This window comes from Pipistrellus kuhlii, unplaced genomic scaffold (assembly GCF_014108245.1).
Source record: "Pipistrellus kuhlii isolate mPipKuh1 unplaced genomic scaffold, mPipKuh1.p scaffold_m20_p_18, whole genome shotgun sequence".
Lineage (NCBI taxonomy): Eukaryota > Metazoa > Chordata > Mammalia > Chiroptera > Vespertilionidae > Pipistrellus > Pipistrellus kuhlii.
Window position 1 is genome coordinate 24,675,948 of NW_023425493.1, and position 11,607 is coordinate 24,687,554.

Here is an 11,607-nt window from a genome sequence, read left to right on the forward strand (position 1 = left end):
CAGCGGCGGGCTTTGTCTGCTCTGCGGAGGGAGAGCCTCTCCCGCGGCCCCGAGCCGGATCCGCTCCGCCCGGGCGGGAGGGGGCGGGGAGGGAGCCGCAGGGAGGAGGAGGGGAGCGGGGAGAGGGGAGAGGGAGCCGCAGCGACCCAGCCGGGACCGCTCCCCGCCCTCCTGCCCCCCCTCATTTCCATGAGAAAGAGGGACCTGAGACCTGCCGGGACCGCGTGGGAGCCAGCCTGAGGGGGCGGGGGGGGGGGGAGGGCGCTCCATGAGCCTTTTTTCCAACCCTTCCGCTTCTGTACCCCGACTCCTCTCCCCTTTGCCCGCGAAAAAATTAGGGACCTCGACTCTTAGCCCACCCCCAGCTCGGGCCCCGAGCCGCGCGGGTAAGGACCTGAGGGCACAGCCCGAACCTCCCCGGGTCCAGGAATGCGCCCCCGCGCCCGCGCGCCCCCGCGGCCGGGGAACTACAACTCCCGGCATGCCCCCCGCGCCCCCGGCGCGCCCCCCGCCCGTCAGTTCCATGCTGCTCCATCCAGTTCATTTAAAACAAAAGAGTTTGAGCGCTGGATGGGGCTGGTCTCTATTGGGGGCCCCTGAGTGCGACTCCCAGGCCGGGGCTGGGTGCGGGAGCCTGAGGGGGGCGTCCGGACGGCGGGGTCCGGAGGCTCCGGGCCCGAGGAGGGAGGGAGGGGAGGGGAGGGGGCAGAGATCCCGCAGCCCCCGGTCCCCCGTCACCCCCGGAGAGGAGAGGAGAGATCTGCTTTCTGGGTTTTGTTTCTCTTTCCCCCCACCCCCACCCCCACCCCGGGGGCTGGGGCGAGGGGAGTCGGGTTACAGGGTGTTTGGGGAGGGGGGCTTAGGGGGAGGGTCTATCTCTCTATCTCGCCGTCTCTCCCCCTCCCCAGTTCTTTGTTCCCCCCTCCCCGCGCACCCCCTCCTCCCCTCTCCCCTCCCCTCCGCTCTCCTCTTCTCCCTTCCACCACCTCTCTCTCCCTCTCTCTCTCTCTCTCTCCCCCAGCTTTTGTTTCGCCATGCCTAGTCTAGTGGTATCTGGAATAATGGAAAGAAATGGGGGCTTTGGGGAACTGGGATGTTTCGGGGGAAGCGCCAAGGACCGAGGGCTGCTGGAAGACGAGCGCGCCCTTCAGCTGGCTCTCGACCAACTCTGCCTCCTGGGTTTGGGGGAGCCCCCCGCCCCCACGGCGGGCGAGGACGGGGGAGGTGGGGGGGGCGGCGCCCCTGCCCCGCCGGCCGCTCCCCCGCAGCCGGCCCCGCCGCCGCCGCCCGCGGCGCCCCCGGCCGCCCCGACGGCGGCCCCCGCGGCGCAGACGCCCCAGCCCCCCGCCGCCCCCAAAGGGGCCGGCGACGCCAAGCTCTGCGCCCTCTACAAAGAGGCCGAGCTGCGCCTCAAGGGCAGCAGCAACACCACCGAGTGCGTCCCCGTGCCCACCTCCGAGCACGTGGCCGAGATCGTGGGCCGGCAAGGTAAGAGGGCGCCCGGACCGCGGAGCTGGGTGGCGGGGGGTGGGGGGGCGCCCCATCCCTGGCGCGGAAAGTTCATTTCCTCTCTCGTCCACCCACCCATGGCTCGGTCCCTTCTCCACAAAGGGGGGCCCCCTCCTCACACCCCGATTTCCCGGCGCCACAAAGTTCCCTGGTACCCCCAGCCGGACGGTTCTCCAGCTCCGTCCTCCCCCAGGGCCCGGCCCTCAGACAAAGAAATATCCTCTCTTAAGAGAGAGGGAAAAGGGAGGGGACGGGCTTCCCCATCTGGAGAGAGCCTGTCTGTCCGGAGGGGGTGTCCCCTCCGAGCCAGGAAAACTGGCCGAACGTGCAGAGAGTTCCTCGGGAGCCCCTGCCCTGGCATCTGCTAGCGGATTGGGGAGGGGGCACCCCTGAGACTGCCCCCAGCTGCCTGGAGTTGCGCACTTTAGGGGAGACCTGGCCTGGGGAGCCAGTCTGAGGATCTGTCTCTTTGTTGGGCTAAGTGTAGGAATGGAAGGGGGTGTGGCTCCTGGGAGGGTCCCAGCCCGGGGGGAGCGGTGGGAAGGGGGGCTCCTGGGAGGAGGGAGGCCTATGGTCACCCACACACCAAAGTTGAGCAGTCTGTGGGGTTCTGGAAGGGGCGCCCCCAAGGAAGTGCCACATCCTGGTGTGGCCCTCGCCTCCTCCCTCTCAGGCTTTTGTTCTGGGCCAGCCTAGGCCGGGGGCCCGAGGCCTGCATGGGGGTCTCCGCTGTGCGGGAGCAGGACAGGGGGGTGGGGGCCACAGTTGGGGGGAGGGGTGCGGACGCTTCACCTGGAGACGGGGTGCAGGGCGTGTGTCTGGGCGCGTTGGGGGAGGGATGTAGAATTCATACGGTGCAGGCAGTCTGATACCACACCCTCCTCCACTCCAGCATCCCTGCGCGGGTGGGGGTCGCAGTGTTGATGACTGTCCAGATTGAGCAGAGGAGAGGGATCTCGGGGACCCTTCCCTCTCCTAGTTCCCCAAAGGGGAGTTGTGAGGGGCGGGGGGGGGGGGGTTTGGAAATGGCAAGGCCCGGCTGGGGAGGTGGGGGTGGGGAAGGAGCAGGGGAGGAGCTGTCCCACAGTAGGGAACAATAGAGGAGCTGCATTCCGGCTGGGGAGTGAGGGAGGGAGGGAGGAGGCCGGCTGCTGGCAGGGGAAGAGGGGAGGCGAAGCCAGGGGGCCCCGCTCTTCGGCCCACCTCATCCCCCTGGAGTGCCGGGGATTGGTGGGATTTTTGCTGGGAGATCCGGAATGGAGGAGGGGACGGTGCCACTGGCCTGCACAGCCCTCGCTCCCACCCGCCCCTCTCCATCTCCCGAGGTTTCTGGTTTGAAAAGTTGGATTTCCTCTCCATCAGAAACTAGGGACCCACGGCCCTGGAATCGGGTGGGGACCCTAATATCTTTCTTGTTGGGAGGGTGGTCTTGGGAGGCCGCAGAATTTCATGGAGTCATTTTTTTCTTTCCTCTTCGGCCTCCGCATCAGATGGAGCTGTCTCTCAAAAAAGTAGGGAGGGGGTTTCTCTCTTCCCCCTCATCCCTTAAGTATAGGGAAGTCCTCCCTCTTGTCTAACCTCCCTTCTCCCGCTGCAGTGTGGGTGCCCCTGTATTTAACCTCCGGGAAGGCGAAGCCCAGGGGGTCTTCCCTCCAAGAGGGGCTTCTTTAGGCCTGCAAAGCCTGGGGTCCGTTCCCCCACCAGCTCTGCACCTCCGGCCGGCCGGCCCGCTAGCTTTTGTACTGAGAGTTCTCTGCCCCGGCCTGTCTTCCTCACCCCACCCCAACCCCAAAGGCATTTAGCTCGCTTAAGTTTATGGACCCAAAAGTTAGAGCCAAAACCCAGGTGCCTAGCAGACACCATGCGGGTAGACACTGGGTGGGAGGGAACGCCACTCACACACGCCGGCCTTAAGAACAGTCCTTCGCCGGCATTAAAGCAGCGGGGATGCGAGCTTGACAACAGGTAGGACTTCTCCGTATCCAAGAAGTCCGAGGACAAAAGGCAGGGCCACTTCTCCTGTCTACGGTCTCTTCACAGTAAGGAGGGCTGCCCCAATCCATTCTGCCCTCCCCTACACCATATGGAGTGGAGGAAGGAGACTGATAACAACAACAACAACAACAACAATAATAATAATAATAATAATAATGATAAGCTCTCCTCGGGCCTGTGGACGCAGAGTTGGGGCAGAGTCAGAACACTGGAACTGCTAGTGGTTTGGGGGAGAGGTGGTGTGTGTGTGTGGGGGGGATGTGGGTCTGTAGGAAGTATATACCTGAGGGGGGTGGGAATGTATCTGTGTGAAAGCTGTGGGCGTGCATAGGAATGTGCTGTTTGTGAGCTGGGGGTGATGGGGATGGCGGAGAGGCTGGGACAGGGAATCCCGGGGAGTGTGAGAGGTGTGTGTGAAAGTGTTTGGAGGAAGGCACACGGTACCTCACGGCGCTCGGGCCCCTGCGTGTGCAGACTCACACATGGGGCGTGTGTGCTTCAAGAACGGATGTGAGTCTCTGCGAAGCCGGGGGCAGAGAGAGGGAACTCGGGAGGGGAGAGAGCTGCTTGGCCAGGCAGCCATTGAGGTGGTGTTGCCGGCCCACCCTCACTCACTCTCCTCTTTCTCCCTCTTTGTTTCTTTGTCTCCGATTTCTTCTTTCTTTTCCTGCCCTCTCCCCGCTGTAACCCACTCCTGCTTCGCAGTGGGAATAAGGGTCCAGAACACCTCTCCCTCATTCTAATCAGCCCCCGGCCCGTCCCAGCTCTCCTGCTCCCGGGGGTCAGGGTGGCAGGAGTGACTGTGGGGCTCAGTCCTGTCCCTTTCACACCATCTTTACCTTCATATTCCTCTCGTCCCTCCTGAAACGGATTCTCAGGTCCTTCCTTGTCTCCCACACTCCACCAGTTGCTGCAAACGTGCTGTGAATTGGAGACACTGAGAGACACAAATGGGTGGATGGGGGGGTGCCTCAGAGAACAGATGGGGGTCCGTGGTCCCTGAGTAGGTTGGAGGACACTTTTAAGGAATGGAGGCCTGGTGATGAGTAGATTGTGGGGTTCCCGCGTGCATTTGGAGTTCCGTGGAAAGATCCGAGTTGGTGGCAGATTGGGGGGCGGTGGAGGGGAGAAAGGCAGCGTGATAGATGGAGTGATTTGGATTGGGGAGCAGCCAGGAGTCAGTAGAGAAGTTGAGAGAACAGCTTATGGTTGGGGGGGATTAGTACTCAGATTTGAGGTGAGCAGCTTTCTGGGAGGGTTAGTTCCGGCAGGGGTCTTCAAACTACTGCCCGCGGGCCACATGCGGCCCGCAGAGGAGTCTGATCCGGCCCGCCAAGGTTTTGGGGCAATGGGCGCAGCCGAGGTGTTACAGTAGGGGTGTCGAACTCAATCAGAGAAGGGGCCAAAATCTAAAATCCAGCCTAAATCGCGGGCCGAATGGTTTACTGAACAGTCATAAACTGTCATTGTGATGGAAACGCAGCGGAGTGCAGTGATGACAGCGCAGTGCGGGCCACATTGCAAGGCCTGGCGGGACGGATTTGCCCCGCGGGCCTTGTGTTTGACACATGTGCAGTAGGAATTAGTAGTTCATATAGTCCGGCCCTCCAGCTCTCTGAGGGACCGTGATCTGGCCCCCACTTTAAAAAGTTTGAGGACCCCTGGTTCAGGGTTTCCAGGAGGACATGAATTGGAAGGCCCTGAATGGGATTCAAGGGAAAGTTGTTAACATTTTGAAAAACGTGGTTGATAGCCGAGACCGGTTTGGCTCAATGGATAGAGCGTCGGCTTGGGGACTGAAGGGTCCCGGGTTCGATTCCGGTCAAGGGCTGATCGATGACTCTCTCTCATCGATGTTTCTAACTATCTCCCTTCCTCTCTGTACAAAATCAATAATATATATATTTTTGGAAAAAGAAAAAGAAAACGTGGTTGATAGAGACCTTTGGGTAAATCTGAAATGAGTGGATTATTCAAATCAAGGTGGTTTTGTGTGTGTGTGTGTGTGTGTTTTGGGGGGAGTCCTAGGATAGATTGAGAGGTTCCTGGGGGCGGGTTTCTGCCTAAGGATCAGGAGCTCATTAGCCCTGCACAGACCTTGTCCAGTGAGTGTCTCTCTCTCTCTCCCCCCCTCCGCCTGCCCCCAGGCTGCAAGATCAAGGCCCTGAGGGCCAAGACCAACACCTACATCAAGACCCCGGTGCGGGGCGAGGAGCCGGTGTTCATGGTGACCGGGCGGCGGGAGGACGTGGCCACGGCCCGCCGGGAGATCATCTCGGCGGCGGAGCACTTCTCCATGATCCGGGCCTCGCGCAACAAGTCCGGGGCGGCCTTCGGCGTGGCGCCCGCGCTGCCGGGCCAGGTGACCATCCGCGTGCGCGTGCCCTACCGCGTGGTGGGGCTGGTGGTGGGGCCCAAGGGCGCCACCATCAAGCGCATCCAGCAGCAGACCAACACCTACATCATCACGCCGAGCCGCGACCGCGACCCCGTGTTCGAGATCACGGGCGCCCCGGGCAGCGTGGAGCGCGCGCGCGAGGAGATCGAGACGCACATCGCGGTGCGCACCGGCAAGATCCTCGAGTACAACAGCGACAGCGACTTCCTGGCGGCGGGCAGCCCGCCCGACCCCGCCGCCGCCGCCGCCGCCGCGCTGGACGGCCGCTACGCCGAGGCCTGGCGCGTGCCGCCGGCCGCCTGCAAGCCGCTGTCCGCCTTCCGCCAGAACAGCCTGGGCTGCATCGGCGACTGCGCCGCCGCCGTGGACTCGGGCTTCGAGGCCCCGCGCCTGGGCGAGCCGGGCGGCGGCGGGGACTTCGGCTACGGCGGCGGCGGCGGCGGCGGCTACCTGTTCCCGGGCTACGGCGGCGGCGGCAAGCAGGACGTGTACTACGGGGTGGCGGCCGAGACCAGCCCCCCGCTGTGGGCAGGCCAGGAGAACGCCACGCCCGCCTCGGTGCTCTTCTCCTCGGCCTCCTCCTCCTCCTCCTCTGCCAAGACGCGCGCCGGGGCCGGGGCGGGGCCCCCCGGGGTGCACCGCTCCCCGGCCGCCTCCGCCTCGGAGCTGGCGGCGGGACTGCCCCGACGCCCGCCCGGGGAGCCGCTGCAGGGCTTCTCCAAACTCGGGGGCGCGGGCCTGCGCAGCCCCGGCGGCGGCGGCGGGCGCGACTGCATGGTGTGCTTCGAGAGCGAGGTGACCGCCGCGCTCGTGCCCTGCGGACACAACCTGTTCTGCATGGAGTGCGCCGTGCGCATCTGCGAGAGGACGGACCCCGAGTGTCCCGTCTGCCACATCACAGCCACGCAAGCCATCCGGATCTTCTCCTAAGCTCCCCCGGCCTCTCCCCTGCCCCGGGGGCCGGTTTCCGCCAGAGCCTTTGGGAAACCGGCACTGTGAGGGGGCGAGGTGATGGGAGATGCTGGCTGGGGAGCTGGGGAGCGGGGAGGGGGAAGGTGGTGGCTGGAGGGTGGGCCACTCTGAGACCCTCTGGCCGCCCGATCCTGGAAAGGCTGGGAGGGGGCCAGGTTGGAAGTTTTACTAGAGTTACAACTCTGATACCTCAACACACCCTTCAATCTGAAAGCAGCTAAGAGGAACTTTTGTTTTGTCCGCGGCGGCGGCAGCTAAGGCCCCCTGACCCCCTTTGTCCGCCTCCCCGGAGCGTGTCATACTACCCCTTCCTCATGGAGGGGAGGGGAAGGGAGAGGGAGACTACCATCTGTATGGAGGGGCTCTCTCCCATCCCCAGGTCCTCTGGTCCTGACCTCTGACCTCCTGGCGTGACTCTTTGGACCCTCCACTGCCATATCCTGTTTGGGAATCTGTGCCTGGGTTTCCCAGATGGGAGGGGGCCGGGGCCCTTTCAGAGCCTGCCCAGGCTGCAGGGCGTGGGGAAGATGCCAACTAGTGAGGGCTCGGCCCTGTCTGTCTCCACAAAGCTGGGCTAGAGGAATGTGGATGGGGCACCCGCCGCCCCTTTTCCCTCCCCTCTCCTCCCGTTACTCCTCCCTCTGGGTTCCCCCTTCTCTCCTGCTCCCTCCCCGGCTCCTCTCTTTACTCCCACCCTGTCTTTCTGTCTCTCCCCTTCTCCCCCCTCCCTTCTGCCCCTTCTAGCGCAGCTTTGGGGATACCATCCCCTCGGGGAGAAGCTGGGGGGAAGGACATTGTGGTGGTTCCCCCTCATTTCTCTCTTGGCATCTGGAGGCCCTTTCCCCCACTCCTCCAAAGATGCGCCTCATGCGTGATGGAATGTATCCCCGTTCTCAGTGGAAATGTGAGGAGGGGACTAATCCTGGGGTACGCGAAGGGCCAGCCCTCCCCACCTTCACCCTCGTTGGGCATTACATGTAGGGGGGCAGTTCCCAGACCGGATTTCATGGCAGTGGTAGGAGGAGAGCCAGGGAGCGGGCCGTTGTTTCAGGGAGCAGTACCCCACTCCCTGCGGGGGCCCCTCGACCTCCCACCAACCCTTGTGAGTGAGCGAATCCTGACGTGTGTCCCGCCCGCTGTGGTTGAGAAGAGAGGGGGTCCGCTCCGGGGCTGAGCAGGATCGGGGTGCGGCTGTCCTGAATCATGTTACAGGCCTTACACCCCCTTCGCTGCTTCCCCGCTGCTCACGTGGGGCTGCCACCAGCCCCCCACCCTCCTAGTTCCGCTGGCGGGCCAGGAGAGGACGGGGGACTGGAGTCCCTGGGGTCCCGGGAAATTCTTGTATATAGTGAGGTGGGACTATTGTAAGTGATCTCTGAGCACGAAAGCGCCGGAGTCCCATTCCTGGATGGAGAGAGGGTGCAGGAATGGGGGTACCGAGGGGATTTCCTTCCTCCCGTTGTGAATTCACTCTCCTCAGCCTTCCCCTGCGCCACCAGCCAGGGAGGGCAGAGGAAGGAGGTCACAGCCGGGAACCCTGGCTCCCCTCCTTCCCGCCAATGTGAGCCATCCTGAGACGTCTGTACAATAGAACCAAACCAAATGGGTTGCCCAGGGGAGGTGGGGGGCTGGGGCAGAGAAGGGGTGTCTGTCTGTGGATTCCCCTCCCCCTCGCCACTCCTTTACCCACAAAGGCAGAAGACTGTTACGTTAGGGGGCTCGGAAAGTTCCATCCCACCCTTACTTCATTGAGCCAAACCTAGAAACAAGCGCAGAACACAACATAGTGAGAGACAAAATAGAGGTGAGAAAGCGAGCGTGAGAGGGAGCGAGATAGAGGCGACCAACAGAGAAAACGAAAAGAGCAAAAAAAAAACAAAACAAAAAAAAGCAGTTCTTTATAATTTAATATTCTATTTTAATAAAGGCGTTTATTACCGTATAAATGTAGCAAAGAACCTGGGCTAATATGAAAAAAAAAAGACTTTTTATTAGGTAATTTATTATATGAAAAGGATATTTTATTTTATGATAAAGTGATCCTTAAAAAATAAAAAAAACTTTAGAAGGTTTAGAATATATGTAGGGAGAGAAGAAAAAAAAAATACATTTGTATTCAGAGTTAAATCTTAAAAGAAAAAAAAAGTGTTTTTAATATATGTTCAGGTTTACGTTCCTTTTTCCCCCCCGCTTTTCTTTGGGGAGGAATGTCACTTGCTTAGGGGGGGAGGAGCATCCTGGGACGGATGGTGGCTGAGGGAACCCCGTCCCTCCGGGCCCTGCAAGTGGATTGGGTTTCCTTCCATGGGCTCCTTCTCCTCTCCCCTCCCCCTCTGGGGAGCTGGCAGAGCCAAACAAAGAAAGGAATTAACAAGAAAGGAGGAAGCTGGAGGATTGAGGATCCTGGGTGCTCCCCTGCCCCTGCCTCCGGGGCGAGTGAGGAGGGGGAAGTCCAGAACGAGGCCTCGCAGGCCCACGGGACCCTCAGAGAGGTGTGAGATTTAAGAGACATAGTTTTTTGTTTTTAACCAAAAAAAAAAAAAAAGAGAGAGAAGAAACTGAGGGGTTTAAAAAAGAAAATACTACAAAATAATAATTATTAATAATAATTCAAATTTATTTCATATAATCCTAGAGAAAGAAAAAAGAGAATTACTAGTTACTTAGTAGACTATTCAGATAGCTTAAAAGTTTAGTAGCGTTGCGGGCCCCTGGGCCCAGTAGAATGTATAAAAGTCGTTAACAAGAGGGAAATAGAGGAGGGAAGCGGCCGAGTCCCCCGTCGTCAGTGATCAGGGTGGAAGCAAATTGCTAGTGAAGGCTGGGAGCATCTAGTAGGCTGGGGCTGATTCTGAGAATCCTTGGGCTTTTAACTTGTAGGACAGACTGAGGAGGGGCTCCGTTCCCAGGGTCTTTAAAGGGATGGATGTTGACCATTTCGGCCAGGTGGGGGCAGCAGAGGGGTGAGCCTGCACCCTGGTTCTGCATCCCAGCACCGGGAGGCCTACCATCTGGGCTTTCCTCTGTCTCTTTGGGTAGCCCTTACTCCCAAGTGATGATGTCCACTCTCGGCACTCCGTGAGGTCCCGAGGCCTCACTGAGCAAGTCCTTGAAGTGTAACCTCCAGGGCTGCAGATTGGTTCAGGAGCCTGGGAGGCCATTCCCCACACATGCACACTCCCCACCGCAGCTTCGGGAGACTGGATCCCCCCTGCTCCTGCCCCATCGTCCACGTGGCTTTCGGCAGCAGAGGAGTCGGTCTCACCCCTTCTCCTTTAAGCTGCACCGTGCTCTACAGGTTTGCACCGTGCTTTATTATCTCCTGGAAGTTCCATTCCAAGGACTTTTCCACCCACTGGGGAAAGGGGCTCCCAAGCGGACAGAGGCAGGGGGTGGGGAGCAGAGACATTCCCTGACCCTGACCCTCTGCTCCATGCACTTCCATCTGTCGGAGTTCAGGCAGGGATCATCCACTGTGAGGGCACATGGCCCTCCCCGTTGAAAATCGGGGGGCGTGACTGTTGCATATGAGGAATCGGTTTTTTAAGCACTTGCCTTTACCTAACCCTGCTTGCAGTCAGGCCATCTAGGGGGTGTGGAGGGAGGTCCCTGGCTCTTGGTCCCCATCACACCAATGACTGTCATGCCCTAGACCCCAAACACATCTCCCTCTCCCCAGTTTATTCTTCGCGCCCCCACCCAGGGACAGATCACCCCCTGCTCTCTTTGTCCTAGGAACCCCATAGTTTGGGAAGGTAGTGTCTGGGGTGGGGAAGGCGGCCCCTTCTCCGCCCAAGGGTGCGGGTCGGGTCGGGTGGGTAGGTGGAGACAGCCCTGGGGCAGGGAGGACGGTCTCTCCACTGTAGAAAGTAGAGTAGGATTGTGGTCAGACTTAACTTGAGGCATCTAGTGAGGACGCATACAAATCCACCGAGAATAAAAAAAACAAAACCGTTCAAAAGCAAAATTAACAGGCGGGAAACAAAACGGACCCACGAATAATTGAGTCAAAGTTGATGTTGCACAAAATGCAGAGAAACCAAGAAGGGGGAGGGTTAATGTATTAAATGTGCTATTAAGAAGTTAATTTTATTAAAAGTATTATTACTTAAGGCTCTGGCTTCTTTCTCTGCGTGTGGATCTGAACCACCGGGGGGGCGGGGGGCCACTGTGGAAATTGTAGCTGGGAGTTCTCTCTCTGGCGTAATTCTGGGCGCCCCTCCCTGCTCACCTCTGGGAGGTGGGTGGCTCCTGTCTGCTCTCCACAGCTCCCAACGCTCCAAACGCTCAATCCCCTTTTCCACCCGTTCTACCCCTTCTTTTCCTTGGGGATGCCATCAGACCTCCATCCACTCTGAAGACTAGAGACAGACCCTCCCCACCAGATGCAATCTGTCCCTACGCCCAACCCTTCTTTGGGGTGAGGTAGAAATCCAGATCGAGATGGACCTTCCACCTCCCCGTCTTAAAGCCCTTCCCCGGCACACAGGAACAGGCTGGCCCCAACTCCCCCTCCTCCCCCACATCTCCCCTGCCTCTGCCCTCACCCTGGCATTGGAGTGACCTCAGTTCTTGGCACCAGGGCCCTGGGCACCAGATGGCACCTGCCGACGGTCTCCTTTGTCTTGCTTTCCAGATACCCCCTCCCCATCAAGCTGTCCTCTCGCCGCCTCCTACTCTGGGGGTTGGCAGCGGGAAGGGTGGGCGTCTCTCGCCCCCTTGGCACTGTCCCC

At 60.2% G+C, this 11,607-nt stretch overlaps 1 protein-coding gene across 1 annotated transcript; it reads left to right on the plus strand.

The window, feature by feature from the left end:
• Positions 1 to 239: 239 nt before the first annotated feature.
• On the plus strand, positions 240 to 6,940 carry MEX3A (mex-3 RNA binding family member A). The gene is made up of 2 exons (XM_036442276.2): positions 240 to 1,488; positions 5,652 to 6,940. The coding sequence occupies exons 1-2, from the start codon at positions 1,035 to 1,037 to the stop codon at positions 6,830 to 6,832; spliced, it is 1,635 nt and encodes a 544-aa protein (XP_036298169.1). The 5' UTR covers positions 240 to 1,034; the 3' UTR covers positions 6,833 to 6,940.
• Positions 6,941 to 11,607: the final 4,667 nt, after the last annotated feature.

Bases quoted from the DNA above. Each gene is read 5' to 3' on its own strand.
- MEX3A (XM_036442276.2), top strand. From the start codon at position 1,035: ATGCCTAGTCTAGTGGTATCTGGAATAATGGAAAGAAATGGGGGCTTT. The intron at 1,489-5,651 runs GTAAGAGGGCGC...GCCTGCCCCCAG, and splicing joins CGAGATCGTGGGCCGGCAAG to GCTGCAAGATCAAGGCCCTG.